Raw genomic sequence first — 19,409 nt, forward strand, 5'->3', positions numbered from 1 at the left:
GATTAATTTACGATTTATCGTTGGTATTTTTCGCTTTTGGAAAAACTGTTGCAGCAACGGTATCTCAACGAAAATCGATAACTATCTCGAGTTACGCAACCGGTATCTCTCGAACCGATTTTAATTCAAAGTCCATCGCGTGGATCGGAATCTAGAAACGCGTCGGGTCGCTCGAGACCCCGGAAGTCTCTCCAGAATTCAAGGACGAACCGTTACGAATCGTTCGGAGGTGTCCTATCGCGCGACGAATCCTTCGCGGTGTTCTTTTTCGCAGGGGATAAAGCATTCGCGCGTATTCGAGCATCCGGCATAAAGAATTCTCGCACGTCAGAAATCAACCGGAATCCTCATCCCCGCTCGGTTCCAGGCCGGCGAGACCTTCCGTTGCATCGAAAGCATCTATCGGCATCACGCCGCGAAGGAGCGTGCGAGCAAAGTGCAAGAAACACCGGGAGAACTCACGGAAGGAGCGGGCCCCTACGATGGTCGAAGGGAGGATCAGGCGCCAGTACATGAAAGAAGAAACGGCGCGTACGCAAGCCACGGAGGTGAAGATGCGTGAAAGTGGTGGTGGTTAGTAGCGATCTAATTATCTACGCGGCGGGAAGTCGCGACCTCCCTCTGCGCTTCACCGCATTCAGGAAACAAGAGCAAATTAAAAGGAGCTGAATGGCTCGCGCTCGCGCCCGAGCTGTGCCGTGTTTCCGAGGATCGTCGGCCGATTTTGATACATGCTCGGAGCCGACGCCGCCGACGCCGCCGACGCCGCCGACGCGATCTCGTCCCCGCTTGAATGATTCTCACGTACGCGCAAAGGCAAGACAGATCGTTTTACGATCTGGTACCCTTTCTTTCGATCGCTCCGACACTTTCGAATTAGCCTCCTCTCGGACCGAGCACGTGTAAACACGATTGAACGGATAAAACGAGGGAAATGATAAATGAAAGTAGGTGAACCGACTAATCTGTTTCGCTCTTTTGCTTCCCGTCGAATTCTTCGCGTTCGCTACTCTCTCGACTCTTCCAACCACCGGCTCCTTTTCGTTCCTATTGGTTTCGTGTTTTTTTTTTCTTTTTTGAAATTTTTAGAAACTTTCGGGACAAGGTGTTGTACCCTCCTCCGGGGGGAGAAGAAATTTTTTAGAACGAGTTAATTGTATTTAGAACACAGGAAGTTACCAATCGCGATATTGCGATCGTTCGAGCGACGCTGGTCGACGGGGTGAAATTGTTGACGAAGGAATGGTAAATAAATCGTTGGGGGTAAGTTTAATAGGTTTTAACAGAGGTAGAGGTTTTTTTATCCAAATCGTGCCCGTATCTGTACGTTGATCAATTTTTCTCTTCAGGGTGCAAGTATCGGGTTGTTCGGGAAGTCGTTTCGTTTTACAAAATGGGGAATGTATAATTTAATAGAATGTTTATACGCTCTAAAAAAATCGTGTTTCATTTTCACACAAAAGAAAACGAAATCACTTTCCGAATAATCTAATATAAATTATGTATTGTACGCGAAAGATTATTTATTTCTTGCTTTTCCTCTCTGCGAGCTTCTCGAAGAATCTTTTTCTCTTCTATTGTATCCACGAGTCGGTCGGATCGATTTCTTTTCGTTAAAAAAAATTAGATTTTCCACCGTTGAACGTTTTTACTCTGTTTCAGTTGCCACGCATTTTCTCCGTTCAAGTAACCAGAAACAAAGTACACCCGCGATATCAAGTGAGCGGAAAATAAATCAATTCCCCTTTAACTGATCGTCCCTCCCTTAAACTCGAAAAATCTTAGAACGCATTAGACGTCGTTCACCGTGAGTTTACATTAACCAACGAGGCGAGCAATTCATAATCTCCGGAAATTGATAGCTCGGTGTTAAATTTTTGTACGGAAAGCGTAACATCAATCATTTCCTTCCTCTCTGGCGCGAGACCAATAAATTTTGCCCGGAACTTCGAAGCGTCTCGACCGATAAGAAACGACCGAATGTTGCTTCCATCGGAACGTTGACTTCGAGGAACAAATTCGTCGAAAAGGAATGCGCCTCCAGAGAAGAAGCTCTAGTAAAAATTCTACGACTCGTAGATACGAACACGAGTTCTCATTCGAATGGTACAATGAGCTCAATCTATGAGTAATCTCGTCTCCTAAATAATATCATCCCCGATAACGCGTTACGTTTACGATATTAACGATTAACGCCTCTTAGATGTTGCTTGGAAAAGATTTGCGTAAAAATTCTCTAATTCGAAGGTACAGCCACGAGTTATACTCTTTCGATCGGTGCCGAGGATTTAATTCTATCTCTAATTGTTACACCTTCGTTATCTTCTACTTAACATCTTAACTTTTACGTCTAATATCAAGAACTCTAACGTTTGGTAAAAAGAGCTCGAAACAAAATGCGACTCGAAGGCACGACCACCGTATGTACTTTTTCGATCGGTACAAAGAACTTAATCCTATCTTATAATATTATACTACCTTGATCAAAAAGTTCTAGGACTGCCCCCCCGTGTGTCGCTGTCAATCACCCGATTGTTTCTTTTTTTTTTTTGTTAGGTTACCATATCTGTCATTAACACTTCCTTCCAATTTCAGCATCATAGCTTGATATTTGTAAAAGTTACGTTGTACTGAGCACATCTCCTTTGTTCGTGTCTTCGATTTTGAAAATGGCATCATTTGAGCATCAACGAGTTTGCATTAAATTTTGTGTAAAAAACGGATTTAACGGTCCGCAGACCTTGGATATGTTGGAGGAGTGTTTCGGCAACGATACTCTTTCGAGATCAAATGTTTTTCGATGGCACGAACGCTTCAGAAGTGGTCGTGAGTCGGTCGAGGATGACAAACGCAGTGGCAGGCCGACAACGTCGAAAACCGATGAAAACATCGATAAAATTCAAGAAATGTTGTCCGAAAACCGCAAATTGACCATCAGAGAGCTAGCAGAGGACTTGAACATTGCTTATGGATCCGTTCAAGACGTTTTGGTTAGTGAATTCGTCAAAAAAGGCCAGATTTGTGGGCAAACAACTCGTGGATTTTGCACCACGATAACGCACCGGCGCACAATGCGATCCTTATGCGCGAGTTTTTGACGAAAAACAACACGAACACTATCCAGCAGCCTTCAAATTCACCAGATCTGGCTCCCTGCGACTTTTTTCTGTTCAACCGAATTAAAAAACCGCTTCGCGGAACGCGTTACAGTACCCGAGAGGAGGTCATGACAAAATCGAAGACGGCTCTGATGGACATACCGAAAATTGAGTACCAGCGGTGTTTCGAGGATTGGATCAAGCGCTGGCGCAAGTGCATTGCAGTCAATGGGGACTACTTTGAAGGGGACCATATCGATTTGGACGAATAAATTTGTATTTTTGATTTTATGAATAAAGTCCTAAAACTTTTTGATCAGGGTAGTATATATGTAACATACATTACATAATATTCCAACTCTCGCGTACGACGTTAAAATACATGGTTGTATCGTTTCTTTCATTGTAAAGAAATACTACGACACTTCAACTTTGTACAATTGTAAGTATACAGATCTACATGAAATTTCATACATGTTATACAAAGTCGATAGATCTACACGAAACTTCATACACGTTCGTCGAACGATGGTACCATCTTTCGAAAAATGCAACGACGAATCTAACAGCTTCGTTTCTCATCGAACGACAAAGCTCGTCGAGCAACCTATTACATTCTCCAGAAAAGTTGAGTAAAGTCACACCTTGAAACTTACGCTCGCGCTACGAAATTCGTTCTTTTGCTCGTGAAATGTATTTTCGCGTTAACAATATCGGTCATTAGTCTCGGGAGATCCCGAGTAATGGCGAAGCCACGTAAACTTCTTTGAAAATTCTGCCCGTTGAATCTGAATTCCATCCAGGGGGCATTCTGTTCGGGTCTTCGGTATACGCGTGTACCGGGTCGGTTCATCGTTAGGCAAAACGTGTCAGGATCCGCTCGGGGACCGTTCGTCGGAGTCCTTCGTTTCCGATTCAACGCAGGTCGCCGATCGCGAGGAATTTCTCATGTCACGCCGTGTTACATTATTTATCGACGGTGAACGACGCTCCGTAACCTTTCAACCCCGCGATGTTAAAGGGCAAACCCGTGGTTTTCCGACGCGCGAAGTCGATCGATGACTCGCCAGGCGAGAAGACACCGTGATTCGCGTTACTCGTGTACCTATACCGGGCTAAAATAAATGGTAACCGATATGTCTGTCGCGGCACCGATTGTGCGAGGAATCGTGAAAGGATCGCCGATCTCTCGTCGCGATGTACCGCTGCTCCACGCGACGAATTAACGTCCGGTCGAAGCAGGCGCGAACAGACGATGAATAGTGTACACGGTAATTAGGTTCGCTACCACGCGTCAAATACGTGCGAGGCGTTGATTCGCGCGACGAATCAACGTCGCGTATGTGAACGCGATGACTGTTTTTTTTTTCTTTCTTTCTTTTTATATCGCGTGTCCCGGAGAAGTACGATTTACACTCTGGTCGAAGACTAGGGGGATTCTTTATTAGATTTTACGACGTAATTGCCCGAAGATGACTGTTATTTTAATCTTCGTGTAGAAGTGGACGGTAAGACGATGGGAACGGATGTGTGGCTAAGGTTGGCGATTACTTTGTTCTTTTTATTATATTTTATAGATTAATTATTGGAAGGGTGGCTTTAAGGATCGTGTTGTTTCAGTTTAATTTAATCTGCATCTAGGACGTAGGATCCAGATGCCGAGAAACACTGCGGATACACTGTCGAACGAAAGTTTCGGGGCGTTTTGATTTTTATTATATTTATTATTATTGAAAGGTGACTGGTATATCGTTCTATGCTAATGAATCCTGTTTGTCTATTCTTTGGTTTGTTCGTAAACGTCGGTGTAAGCAGAGAATGCTCCCAAAGTGTATATTCGACAATCGGAAAACATCAATGTCGAAAGGACACTCGTGGAAGCTGTTAAACGTTGGAAGAAGATTCGAGACACGGTTGAAAAATGAATTCTTCACTTTGTACATCTAATGAGCCTCTTTTCGCTATATTACGGACGTGATTCACTTTTTCGATCGCTTCGTTTCTTCGATAGTAAAGTTTTAGGGGTTCGTAGATAATAATAACGTGTTATCGGAACTCACCGACTCTGCTCGATCGATCGACGTTGCAGCTTTCTGTCGAGGTGTCGCCGATACTCTCCATCGGTGACTGTCGAAATGGCTCTGGTTCGAGTAACGAAGTTTCTATCTCTTCTGTATTTTTCTCACGGCGTAACTTCAAGCGACTTGGAATAGGAAATGATTTCCTCGTTTCCAACCACACTCGTCGAAGAGCTTCGGTACACCTTTCAGGGACTGCCACACTCGTGATTCACCATCTTGGAAAATTCACTCACGGATTTACAGGAAGCAGAAACGCACCGTACGAAAGTTTCCCGAAGACTGAAGTACTTTCCAATGTGACACGTGGTAATATATAAGGCTCTGCGAGTGTATTGCCATTTTGGGTAAAAGTTTCGGTGAGGTCAAATTCCGACGATCAATTTTTTTATTATTCTTACGTCGAAGACTCTAGACGAGTGGAAACACGATACAAGGGAGACAGAATACAGTCGCGTTGAAACGTTTTATTATACGAAATAGACAATTTTAGTTTTTATTTAGTTGTGTAGAAAAAAATTTAAAAGAATCGGAGCATATTTTGTCAGGATTTTTAGCAGATGCATTTCGACCGAGAACTTGTAAAATAAGAATTTGTATATAATTTTCAGATTGCAAAAATCAATGTTTGGGCTAAAAGAAAATTTTTTCCGAAAGATTGAACCTTTTCGAAGAAAAGCACGAGAAAGGAACTCGATACGGTTGGTAGTTTCGAAGATAAATTCGTTGACACATTGAACATATTTTAATTTCGTAACAATACCGAATTTCAATTTCTGATCGGTTCCTGAACGATCGCTAAATACTATTTTATTATACCAATTTAAATTATTAGTAGACCGTTAGAAATATTAGAAACTGCTAATAAAAGGGTAACAATAATTACGAGTGTTGCCGATAATAGAAAAATTTTCACGCGTAGTTAACTTTCCCTAATCGACAATCGATCACGTGCACCCGTGACACTGTTTATTTTCATTCTGCAGGAGTTAAAAAATCGGACGCACAAATGTACATAAATATGTGAAGTGTTGTCAGCAAGCTGCAGGAGGTTATAGGCGGTTAACAGGTTCATTGCCACGGCGTTCAAAATAACCCAGCATACAGTAACTTTATGGTCGAGGGTACACGTGAGCTCGTAGAAGGGAAAAATATTTTGCATAACACTTAACGTATTAGTAATAATCCTCTTCGCGCGAGTAATAACTATATTAGCAAAGATCGTCGACGAAAACGAATCGATTTTTCGTACCCGGAGAAACAAGTAAATATACAACTTTACAAAAATGCTATATCATTAACGGCGTAGGATCGTTTAGATCGTATCGTACGAGTAATTTTGAAAATAATGGTCACCTCGTGAAAATAGCATATTTTTAAATATTCGATAGTTCGTACTCGACGATTCGAAACGTAGGAAAAATTTTCTACAAATTAATGCAAAATAATAAATAATGAAAGATCGGCAATTATTTCTCTTAAAATTCATCTCCGTAAAAATTCGTTTCCAAAAGCACAATTTATTAGAAGTAAATAACGAAGCTAACGCAAAAAATGAACCGTTATTTCGTTTTAACGAACAGCAATGCTCTCGCAAGGAACAGCGACGCATCTTTATTTTCGAATTATCTTCAATTTTTAAATTCCACGAATTTTGCGACTATTAAAATTGTTATCGGTTCGTTCCATCGAGGTATTTTTACGAATTCATCGTTTCGAATACAAGATCCTTGTAGGTGTATCGATCGAGGTACAGCAATTGACACGAGCATAAGCTGTAACGTCTATTTTAACGACTTCGTAACTACTTACATTAACATCTACAAACCTCCGAGCACAATCGAAGGTTGGCCGAAAGCGTCATTCATTCGCACCAACCAAATATAGTTGTTGCGGTCGAACCTCAGAAATTGTCAGAATGGAATTCCAACATAGATGACGCAATGGAATTCCGGATACAAGCGCGAGGACTCCGAGCCGTTTCGTCGGTGTAAAGGATTCGCGACGATAGAAAAGAAATACCGCACACCACGCGTGACTGTACCTCGCAAATTATTAAACGGTATTTATTTGCGAAAAATGTCTTCATTTTTTACGACTAATGGTACCCGAAGCGCGAAGGATGTAAACTTCGACCGACAGAATATTTCGATGTTTCTTTTAAGAGCGTTATTCGTCGATACTAACGATTTTCTGCTCGTTGATTTGAATATTTTTGTAATTTCGACGAGGATCGAATTGAACAGAAAATAAAATATCCGATAAGAATGATATTTGATCGATTAAGATAAACTAACGAAAACCGACCAACGACGTAAACGACACATAACTCACGAGCGACATTTGCGAATCTCGGAACTGTATAACATTGATCGTCGTGTTTTTCCACTTCTCGATTTATAACTCTCGGTTCGAAGAGTCTTGGGAATATTCCACTACGGACCTTATTCGCGAGCAATTGTTACCAATCGGAATTCTTCGGAATGATTTATCCGTCCGTTGAAAAACAACAGACAGGGGAAACAAAAGGAGAATCGTCCGAACGGAACGTTACAAATCGCCCAATCGCGGTTTCAAAATTAGCAAAATTAATTCCAACGGATTCTACAAATGGAACCTCACTGGCCCATCGAGCGGAATGTTAAAGCGAATGCGAAATAACTTCCTTTGTAGGGAATTACTCACCCTGCGCGCGCAGACGTATCCGAGCAACACCGAGGCGGTATAGAAACGCGCTCGAGTCTGCAAACATCGAATCCTTTCCACCGAAAGGGTACCAAAGGAGGGTCCTGAACTCTTCATTCGCACACCCTCGGACCCATTTATCCATCTCGTTCGCCCGGAAAGCGTGTCAAGAGCTTCTTTCAATCACCTCGTCCGCCATCCCGGGAGACTGCTCGATTCCATCGTTGAGCAACTTAATTAACCAACCACGGCACGTCAATCGCGCTGGCTCGCTCACGCGGGCGCGGGCGCGGGCGCGGGCGCGGGCACGGGCGCGGGCGCGCGTGTGCACGCGGCGGGAAGTAGGCCCCGGAGCGGTGGACGTCCGCGAAAATCTCAAAAATGATCGCGAACCGCGGAGAAAACGGTGTCGGAAAGTGTGGGAGGTTGAAGAGAGAAAGAGAGAGAGAGAGAGAGAAGGGGAGAAACGAACAGAAGAGAGAGAGAGCGGCGAGAAAGAACGAGCGAGCGGAAAAAACGAAGCGAGCACGAAGCGAGCAGCGCGGGAGGAAGCGGAGGGGAGCACGAGAGAAGAAAAGAAGAAGACGGTAACGAAAAGAGAAAGAAAACCGTCCACGGTGACGGTCAGCGAGCGCGAGCTGAACCCTGACCCTTCGTCCGTTGTCGTCCATACTCGTTCCCGGTCTCTCGGGCCTTCTTTCTCCCTCCCACGTGGGCCCAACGACTCCGTGGGGCCCCAGCGTGGGCGAAACTCACGCGCGGGGGAGTAAGAGGTAAGGTACGAGGTGGGCCGCGAGGAGAGGAGAATAAGAAGACGAGGAAGGGGCGGAGGGGGTGACGAGTTGGCCCGCGGGCGTCCCGGGACCGTGAGAACACCACCTATAATATTATTTAGTCTGCCTCGGTTCGCCTCTCCTCTCTCCCTCTCTCTCCCTCTTTCGCTCTGTCTCCTTTTCTCGCTCTCTTTGTCTCTCCTCTCTTTCCTCGCGCGCTCTCTGTCGTCCCTTCCCTCGCTCCCTTTCCTGCCGGCTTTCTTCTTCTTCTTCTTCTTCTTCTTCTTCTGCTGCTTCCTCCACGTTCTCCACCTCTTCTTCTTCTTCCTCCCCGTGGTCGTCTTCTTCGTCCTCGTCCGTTTCTCCGCTCGGCGGCGCTCGTCCGGCTCGCTTCTATCCCGCGCGGTACAGCGCGTGCAGGGAACGTGTCCGTCTTTCTTTCTCGTTGCGCGGTCCCGTCGTGCCGAAGAGGCAGCTAACTATAGGCGCTATACGCGGTTTACTCGCGCGCATTAATTGCCGTCGTAAATTGTTGCGGCTTTGCAGCCGAGTCCCTCGAAACGTGGCGGCGGCACGTAGGGCGCGGTGCCGCCGCGGCTCACCCGCGTTCCATCGCGCGAGCGCGCGCGAGTACTATCCCCCGCACCCTGCCCTTCAAAGAAGGGGTGGCTACGATCCGTTTCGGGAACTACGAAGGGACGGAGTGTCGTCTCGTCTAGAGGTCACAACTGACCCCGAAAGTCGTCACGGTGATAATTTTCGTAAAGGTGAACTTTTGTTTTTTAATTTACCAACGTTGCTTGAAGATTATCGAGAGACATCTTGCCCAAGGGTTGCGAGTGACCCCGAAAGTCGTCACAGTGGTAATTTTCGTAAAGGTGAACTTTTGTTTTTTAATTTACCAACATTGCTTAAAGATTATCGAGAGACATCTTGCCCAAGGGTTGCAAGTGACTCCGAAAGTCGTCACGGTGGTAATTTTCGTAAATGTGAACTGTTGTTTTTTAATTTACCAACATTGCTTAAAGATTATCGAGAGACATCTTGCCCAAGGGTTGCAAGTGACCCCGAAAGTCGTCAAGGTGGTAATTTTCGTAAAAGGAAACTTTTGTTTTTTAATCTAGAAACATTGCTAGGTCCAGCAATGTCTCGATGAAACTAACGTTGATTTAGAGATTATTGAGAATCATACAAGAAACATTACACGTATAGCGCAAAGGGATGAAACGAATTATGTTCCATTTTTAGTTCGTAGTTGTTTTTCGTACTTCGTGTAGATGGACGAACGCGAAACACGAGATCGTAAACTGTAACAAAAAGTGTTAAATTGATCGATGATGTAACCATTTCGCGTTCGACGACCTACTATCGTTAACGAATACTTTGTGTAAATGTAAACATCTTTACTCGAGAAATTCCATCAAATGAAAATGGAGGAAGTATTCGGCGATCGGTAGGTTCAATGGTTTGTAAAATATGTATTTTAATGCCAGAAACTTGGTCAATTTTGTACGAACGGAAAACAATCGTTGCTCGAAAGTCGAAGAACAATTTCCGAAACACTTCTCGCGAAACATTTTCAAAGGAAGACACTTGGAACGAAACCAGTAGCCACGAGCTCTCCGTTATTTATAAATTTTCAATCTTAATTCTCCATCGTTTCGCGTTACCCACGCGGAAAGACTTAGTTAAAACCCCGTGACGTATTTAAACGAAATTAACGGTACCAACGTTTTAAGTGATTTACGACGAAATAAACAATTTCCTCTCCCGTCGTCGGTATTATTTCTGCTTTCCTGTTTTATCTCTTACACGTTTTCATCATCGTGACAGTGTATTCTTAGATTTGAACTGCAAACGCGCGAATAGCTCGGAAGGGAACAACCAACGTCGTATTTACATTGTTTATTGCTCGGCGCGCGTATCGCGTTGGTGACACACGCCGTGTCTGAATTTGCCGTTCATTACTTTCACGGCTCACAATATGTTACGTAAGTACCTCGTATTTCTTAATTCGCGACGTTTTAATGATAGCCGCGAACACAGAAGCACGGAGATTTACCGATACGTTGCTAGACAGAAACCAATTTAACCTTCGGGCTCTAGCGTCGTGTAATTGAATGAAACGCCTTACGAGGCGTGCAAAAATTCACTTAAACCGCGAGAAACGTACGTCGGCACGAGTTTCGTTGACGAAAGCGACGTCTTGCGCCGGCGTTCGAATCACCGAATCGCGTAATAAATATGTACGTCCATGCGCGATAATAAAGATCCGTGCGTATCTCAACGAAACGGATACACGCGACACTGTCACCGAATTTATCGCGGCATATAAAAATCACTCGCCGTTTCATAACGCGTTAAATTTAACCGACTACTATCTCTAGTAATTTCCTACCGGGCGTAGATCCAATTGCGTTACGTTAGGACTCTGTACGCTAATGTTTCGTAGGTATAGATTCATCGATATCAAAACGTCTGGTTCGTTTTTCTTCTTAATTTTTCGTTCAACGTCGAAAACTCTTGTTTCGTCTAAGAAGTTTCGTTATCGAATGTTTTCGTTGACTGTTTTTCTCTCTTTGTCATTGTCAAGGAGAAAAGATTCGTCGAGGGAGTATCGCGCACCTCGTGAGAACATTTGAAATCATGGAAAGCGATAATAACGGATACGAAGTACAATTTTGAACGCAACTCGTATTTAAAATTTATTTCTAAAAATCTTGCGTTTCTTAGGGGACAGAATCTTTGCGAAAATGTATACTTTTAAGAAATACTGTCGTGAAAATATTACCGAATTCTCGACTTTGAAAAATGGCTCGTACTTTTCGTAGCTATTATTATTATATCGGAAATGTACGAATCATCTAACATTTGATAAAGAACAGCGATCGAAGAAGAATTCACAAATCGATGCTTACGTTCTGTTCTACGTATTGTCCCATACGTCGCAGCGGAGTTGTGCGTACAATCGATCTCGTGTCTTTGCATTTCGTTCGGAGCCTACATTAGGCTTGCTTTACATAAACCAATATCTAATGAAAGGGAAACAATTCAAAAGTTTTATACAAATCGCCGTACTTCCTAGTTATCTGCATATCAAAAACACGCCGCACTTTCGCTCTCTAATACTTTCAAGTATGTAAATACGAAATGTAGAACCGTGCTAACAAAGAAAACCCGTACAGTAGGTCGACCTACCCAGACCCGTTGTTACCACGATCGAGCGGGCCAACGATAAATCCTTAAAATAAATAATAGGGAGTAAAAGAAAAAAGAAAAGTAACACTTTGGCCGTCTCGGCCGATCCAAACGATTGCGATTGAAATTTTACTTAAAATTATACTCGTTTGTTACGCATTAGAAGTAACGTTGGTTACATTTCAACAATTTTGATTCGAATTACTTTCCCGCGAGTATGTTCCAGTCCCATTTGTAAAATATTCACCGTTTTCTATTTCCTCTAGTTAGTGTTTCCACGGAGCGAGATTCACGAGGATAGTCTCCTCGAGTACGTGATGTACAACGCAACGTAAACACAATTGCAAACGTTAAATATTCTTTGCCGGTTACACGTACACCTGATAAACTGTATTCTCCAAATATTATCTTTATACAATTCCAAATGCTCGATACCGTTATTCCGTTTTACCCACACGGAACGAAGCGTTTCTTTCGAGCGCAATCGTTGCACAATTGCAAACGTCGTTGTAGAAAAGTACTTACACCTTCGAAATACAATCCGGCGGCTGCGTACGTTTCAACGAAAGATTCGGTTGAAAATTCGTTACCATCGCGGATAATCGATGCGGCGTAAACAAAGCGAAAGAAAAGAAAAGAAAAGAAACGTACGCTTGGTTTCGACGGTTCGATGCCTATCCGTAAAATCGTCGTTCCCCATCGGCTTCATAATTCCCAACGGCGCAAGAATTAAATCATAACGCTCGGAGGGGGTAAGCAGGGGTTGTCCCCGATCGTCGGGGTCCCGGTAACGCAGGCCCCGCACGCGTGCAGCCTCTACGCACGCAGTCACGCGTGCACGCGAGATTACGAACGACGCCGTTTACGCTGAAACGGCGAGCAATTGCGGGCCAGCTGTGGGGCTCTCTCTCCAGAATCCGGGGCCCGTTTCTCGCGGACGGTCCCAACTCGCCTCGGATACCTGCCACCAGGTGTCTCCACGAGCAGTGCCCAGCAGCGAGAGGCAGGAGCAGTCGTTGAGGCGCCTCCGCACCGCCAGCATCGCACGCGTTTCTTCTCTTTGCCGTTTCGCTCGTACCGTCCACCCTGCTCGCGAGCAACCCTCCGCTCGCGGGATTCCACGCGAACCAACCGCGGAACGATCGAGCATGCGGGACCCGAGCATCGACCGGTAACTACCGATCGGACAGTGAACGGAAATCGTATCGAATCACGAATCGTTTCGACGACGTAGCTCCAAGTGACGCGCGACCCGGCGCGCGACAAACGCACGACGAGACCCAACCCTCGCCAATGGTGCCGGCAACACCGCGACAACCCCTGAGCCTGACCCGGGACGTTTCTAGCGACGGCGGAGGATGCAACAGCAACAGCAGGAACAGGACCAGGAGCGGGGTATCGTAATGGTCCCGTCGTCGTCCGCGAGCACCGCCTCGAACAGCGGGACGGAGACCCTACGCGACGTACCCGGTATCGCGGACGCCGGTCTCCCCAATTTCACCCTACAGAGCGTAGCCCTGGGTCTCCAAGGGGCTTTGCTCGCCGCCCTGCAAAGGGCTGCTCTTCTACCACCGGGACACGCAGCTGCGGCCGCCTTGAATCTACAAGCGTTGGAGACCTACTTGACCCTTCATCGATTACACGCGAGCAGTGCAGCGCCCGGTGTTAATCAAACCGCCGCGTCCGGTTTGCCCGTGGTCTCGAATCAGAGGTGTTCACCGATCAACGCCGGCTTGGAGACCACCTTGACATCGACCACACCGTCGAAGAACGATCAGCTAGCGGCCGAGAGGTTGCTACGGTCCGCCGAGGACGAGGACGAGGGTCGTTTGGATTTTATCGAGGATCCCGAGGAGAATTTGGCGCTACTCGAGGAACAGGAAGTACTACTGCGAGACACGCCCGTGGTGACGACCTCGTCCGCGAGCCACGAGACCCTGCTGCGACGGATATCGGACGGTGGCCGAGGAACCGGTCAAAGTTCCGCGACCACGGCCTCGCAATCGACGTCCCTCGCACAGATCGCCGCACCGTCGTCGTTCACCTCGCCGGCATCCTCCTCCGCCTGCTCCTCGTCCTCGTCCTCGTCGTTGTCCTCCTCGTTGTCCTCCTCCTCGCCGCTACAGGCGACGACCACCACCGTCGTCGAGTCCAGTATACCGAGGACCTGCAGGGCGTCCCGACCGAAGAAACAATTTATCTGTAAGTTCTGCAGCCGACAGTTCACCAAGAGCTACAATCTCCTGATACACGAAAGAACCCACACCGACGAGAGACCGTACTCGTGCGACATTTGCGGGAAGGCCTTCCGACGGCAGGATCACCTCAGGGACCACAGGTAAGCCGAACGTTTTCAGGTTATTCCCATCCACGGGGTTATCGCGGATCGATTCGCCGATCCTATCGCCCGTTTCGCTCGTGTACGCTCACCGACCGAGCTTTCGTGTTTTATTTATTTCGGTACACCGTTGGATAGACCGCTCGATAAACTACAACAGAGTATCCGTCGACTCGCAAAGGACCAGTTTCGCGCACTTCGAGCTTCTACGGTTTCGTTTCGTACCCGAGGATGATTTTAACCTTCGAGAATCGTTCGAATTTGTGTACGAGCAGTTGGAACGGTCCTTGAGACGGCGGAGGTATCGTTTCAGGTTAGAAGGATAGAAAGGAGAATCGTAACGACCGTATAGCCCGGAAGTTGTATTAATTAGGTACACGTGCAACGCATTGTATTTTCACCGCGTTAGAAAGTTCGATTCAAGGTTAAACGACGCAAAAAATAGGTTACGCGAATTAGAAACGGTTACGCGCGCGCTCGCGCGCGTAAATATCGTTGATGATCGATCTCGATTACGTCCGTTCGAAAAATTCCGGTAAAAGTTCCGGTAAAAATACAAACGGATACGAGGGTCTCTTCGTGGAAGAAACGCGGAAGATGGAGCCGCTATTATGTATGCTTATTGGCACGGTAAAACGTGTACCGCGAACGCAGTTACACCGATCGGAGTGCTTCGTAACGCGCTTTCTTCTCTCGGTGCGCTTAAATTGATTGCAATCTTCGCGGCATCTAAATACGACGAAATAATACGCGCGTCTTCGCCCATGTCGTGTAATTACGACGGCGACTGGAATCACGGCAGTGTATTAATTACGTTGATCGATTCGTGATAATTTATCGAGCATTTCGTATCTTGATTATCAATCGCGACGACACCGATCGATACGTCTGCAATTCTCGTTAATTGGACTTGGACATTACGCCTACAAATAGCCATAGTCTTTGCGGTATTATTCCTCTCGCGTAACGAGTTTCACGGTACGGTCGGTCTTTTCTGCGTTCGTCTTTTCTCGTCGCGGCGCACGTTCCACGGTTTCGCGTTCTCCTTTCAACTTTCTTCGTTTTTCGATAATCGTACGTCGATACGATCTTTCGTTGAATCCCGCTAGATCCGGCAGTTCGTTAAATCCCCGATTTCGATTTCCTTCGCTTTCCATCGTAGGTACTCGATGCTACGATATCGCGAGTATTTCGATCTTTGAACTTTTTACACATTTTAGAATCGTTGCACGCGTGAATTGTACTTTTCAGCTTCTCGGTTTTTACGTCTCGATATTCGTACCGTATCCTAAGGTACGCAACGTTTCGATCATCTGGACGATTCGATGCTCCCCGACTGTTCTCGCATCGTTGTTTCGTCTTTCACCTTTTCGATGTCCTTGATACCACGACGCGGTCAGTCTACGATCTCGGTATACATGTCTCAACACCGTTGATTTTCCAACGTCTCCTGTATTATAAATATATATTCTTCCGCGTTTTCGAGTTCGTCTTCAAACATCTCTCTCACCTTTTCGTCCTCTCGACTTTCGGGTCCTCTTGACGCGTATCTATATTTGTCGTGTCCTTGGTTCTCTCAGCACCAGCCACGCAAATTCGTCGTATCTCTTCGACGTTGTTTCTCGCGCGAGTGTTCGCAATATCGTCGGTCGTTGGCCTAAAAAAAAATTCATCTCGATCGCGTCGATGATCCCAACGTTTTCTTTCCGTTTTCCAGGTACATCCACAGTAAGGAGAAACCGTTCAAATGCGCCGAGTGCGGGAAGGGATTCTGTCAGAGCAGGACCCTGGCGGTCCACAAGATTCTCCACATGGAGGAATCGCCGCACAAGTGTCCCGTATGCGCCAGGAGCTTCAATCAGAGAAGCAACCTGAAGACACACCTCCTGACGCACACGGACATCAAGCCTTACCATTGCGCCTCCTGCGGCAAGGTCTTTCGTCGGAATTGCGACCTGAGGAGGCACTCGTTGACTCACAATTTGGGCGTATCGACGTCGCCACCGCCGCCAGGGATCCCCGTACCTGGCTCGAGTACCGTTGTGCTCCAAGAAACCTCCTAGTGTCCCGTGAAACCATTCGAAACACCGACCGTACCGCGTCTCCGTCGACGAAATATCACAGAAACGAGCGGCGACTCGTTCGTCCTTCGACGCGATTCCAAAACCCGACGAAGACTCCTCGGAACGCCATTCGTTCGCTTTTGTACTCGGTTCGGGTGTCTACGACAGTGAAGGACAGTTGGAACAAACGTCGTCCGCGCAACCTTGGAACTGGAGACAATTTTGAACGGTGCTCTCTCGACGCGAGCTGCTCGAAATTCGGGATTTCTTTAAACTTTGAAAGAACACGGACGGGGAACATCGACGTTTTCGATCGTTCTCGGGTATTCGAGGGGTTCGCGAGATCTAGGGATCCGAAATCGATCGATCGTCGTCGCTGAGACTGTTTGGACCCTCTCGAACCGTGTACTTCGGCCCCTGATTTTTAGCGTATCTACCCGCGTACGTATCTATAACTGTTAATACTAGAATATAATTATGATTGTATATCACGATGAAGTTATTTACGGATTCCAGACGGTTAGATTTGTAATTATCTTACGCACGACGTATTCTATGTATAGGCATCCGGAATAACACGTAAAGAGATACTCGTTTCACATCTACACTGTGTACCTACGTGCGCGTTGTGTTTCGTTTGTACGTGTAAAATAAACTTTTATTATATTATTTTTTAAACCACGGTTGTATCTGCTGTTTCGTTCACCCGAAAACCTTTCATTACTCGTAAACCTATACTTATCGAAACGAACGATTTTTGAGAGACGTTGTTCGTTACGTTTCGTTGCAGCTTGTCGGAACGAACGTGAAGTACTACGTTACCGATGGTATCATTGTTCGATACGTTTCTTTAATCGAGCGTTCTGTACAAATTCACGAACCAAGGAAATTCTCGTTGAAACAAGTCCGTGAATTTTGAACGCGTACGTTGTTCAAATCGTTTATCTTTTCTTCGGACGTTGAATCAATCGGTCGAGCTACTCGTGTCCTTTTACATTTGTTGGCTACGGAATCTTTAAAAATAGGTCCTTTCAATTTAGCACTGAAAAGATACATCGCGTATCTGATTTCGAAAACTTTCTCTTCGCACTCGATACGATTTTGCATCCTCTTTTCATTTGTCGAGAGAACCAACGATAATTCGAACGATGACAAATTTTACGACCACTCGATCAATCGAGAAGGGATCACTGTAGAACATCGAATCGCGCGTAACAATTTTCGATGAATCCAAAGCAGCGGAACCGTGAAAATGATCAACCGTGTAAATATTCTGTACAATGTTTGCCTCTTGGAACGTTACGAGAGATCTGATAGAACTTTCGCAAGTGAGATGCTCGTGTAAGGAAAATTTCAAGCGAAACGAAACGAACCTGTCTAAGAATGAAAAAAATAAGAAATAATCGCGCGATCGAATTCGTAGAAATTTCAACCTCTAATTGACGAAATCTTTTCGCGCTCGTACGAACCGAGATCGTTACAATTTTCCGGACGATACCCAACGACGAAGCAACAGATTCGTTTGGAAGATATGAAACACCGATGGCTAATACGGTACGATATTCGCGTTGGTCGTTTCCGTAAGTTTAAACGCGAAACGACGAAGCAAATGGTCGACCATCGAGGACAGAGGAACGATTTAAGCTCCGAGGTCTTTCTAGGATTAATTATAACACTCGAGGTTTCCTTTTCGGCGTTTCAATCGATACTCTTCACGTACGTCGCGCGGAACGAGCGCGACAGCGAAGAGGAAAGCACCAACGAAGTAGAAGAAGAAGAGGGAAGGATACAACGGCAGCAAAGACGACAAAGAAGAAAAAGACGTACAAGAGGAAGAAACGCGTGTATCGTGTTACAAAGAACGAGGCCGCCAGGTGCGCGGGACATGACACCACGATACGTCTAGGGTTACGTTTCTTTTTCGAAGGTAGACGCTGGGAAGGCACGAGGTGGGCCCGTAGACGCTATTTCGGGCCCACGAACGGCCCGAAGACGGGCCCAGCTCGCGTCGATAAGGAGAATCTCGCACGACCGGTCGACTTCCACTTCGTCCACAGGCCCCGCTTGACTAGGACTTGGATCCGATGCTGGAAACTGGAGGAATTCCGATCCGGATCAGACAAAAAAAGTTGTCCCAGGCTTGTAAAGCGAATTTACATAATTTCGTGATAGCCACGAACCGAACTGATCCCCGGAGAAATTAATTTGCCGTGTTCCGTTAACGGGTCATTCTACTTTTCGAACGACCGAACGTTTTCGAATCTTTCTTCTCGATTTTCTTAACCATACTGGCGCAGAGATCACTTCGGTAAAATTTCGTCGTGAAATTCGAAGATCCGAGGAAATTACGAGAGTTTCGAGTAGACAGAGATCGGAAACTTTAAGGCTGCTTTTCACGAACGTCTCTCGAAACTGGGGAAGCAATAACCGAGATGGTGGTAGAGCTTGCGATTCGACGTTTCGCAAACTTCGGAGGAAATGTGTCTGTTTATCGATCGATTTTCAATTAGAACGATATCTGTCGTGGTTCTATTGTTATTTACAAAGAAAGAACGACGTCGTTCTGTGAATTTTATCTTTTTGTATTTAGTTTGATTTGCCATGTATGGGCAATCATTTTTGGAAAAGTGATCGGTGGATTTTGATTTCCTCGAATAGCTTTGAAAAATTCAATAATCTTTCCGGTATCGAAAATTCTAATAATTCCATTTTCACGTGCAATTATGTCAGACTGAAATACCAAAGCATCAAGAGCGATGCGTATACTTAAATGAATAAAATATTCGTTCATTTTCCGCCAATCGGATAATGTGAATATAAATTTTCCTATTCGTGCGACGATCTCTTTAGAAGAACATATCTAGAACATACCTAGAGAACAGAGAAACTTGCATAAATGTACATACACACATTAGAGGGCTTGAAAAAATAGGGCTATAAAGGAATATCAACATGTGTATGGCCGATATCACAGAGCGTTTAATATATAACGAATGAAAAATTAAATGTCCAATTGAATAAACGTTGTGAATAAATCGATATACGTTGGTTTCGTTCGTCATCTTTTATTCGAATCAAATTTTGCCCATCTCTGCTCTATACATTTTGAAATTTACGTCACTTGTTCATAAAATTTATAGTATATTTAATACCAAACATTGTGCACTATTGAAACG

The 19,409-nt window shown here is 45.4% G+C and overlaps 1 protein-coding gene across 1 annotated transcript; it reads left to right on the forward strand.

Annotated features, from left to right (window-relative positions):
- Nucleotides 1-12,980: 12,980 nt before the first annotated feature.
- On the forward strand, nucleotides 12,981-16,233 carry LOC143147427 (uncharacterized). The gene is made up of 4 exons (XM_076312674.1): nucleotides 12,981-13,003; nucleotides 13,074-13,128; nucleotides 13,179-14,170; nucleotides 15,888-16,233. The coding sequence occupies exons 1-4, from the start codon at nucleotides 12,981-12,983 to the stop codon at nucleotides 16,231-16,233; spliced, it is 1,416 nt and encodes a 471-aa protein (XP_076168789.1).
- The last annotated feature ends 3,176 nt before the right edge of the window (nucleotides 16,234-19,409 follow it).

Source organism: Ptiloglossa arizonensis, chromosome 5, assembly GCF_051014685.1.
Source record: "Ptiloglossa arizonensis isolate GNS036 chromosome 5, iyPtiAriz1_principal, whole genome shotgun sequence".
In the NCBI taxonomy this organism is placed as follows: domain Eukaryota; kingdom Metazoa; phylum Arthropoda; class Insecta; order Hymenoptera; family Colletidae; genus Ptiloglossa; species Ptiloglossa arizonensis.

Excerpts from the sequence above, each read along its gene's own strand:
- LOC143147427 (XM_076312674.1), top strand. The coding sequence starts at position 12,981 with ATGCGGGACCCGAGCATCGACCG. Across the intron at positions 13,004-13,073 it reads CGGGACCCGAGCATCGACCG|TGACGCGCGACCCGGCGCGC; the intron begins GTAACTACCGAT and ends CGTAGCTCCAAG. Across the intron at positions 14,171-15,887 it reads GATCACCTCAGGGACCACAG|GTACATCCACAGTAAGGAGA; the intron begins GTAAGCCGAACG and ends TCCGTTTTCCAG.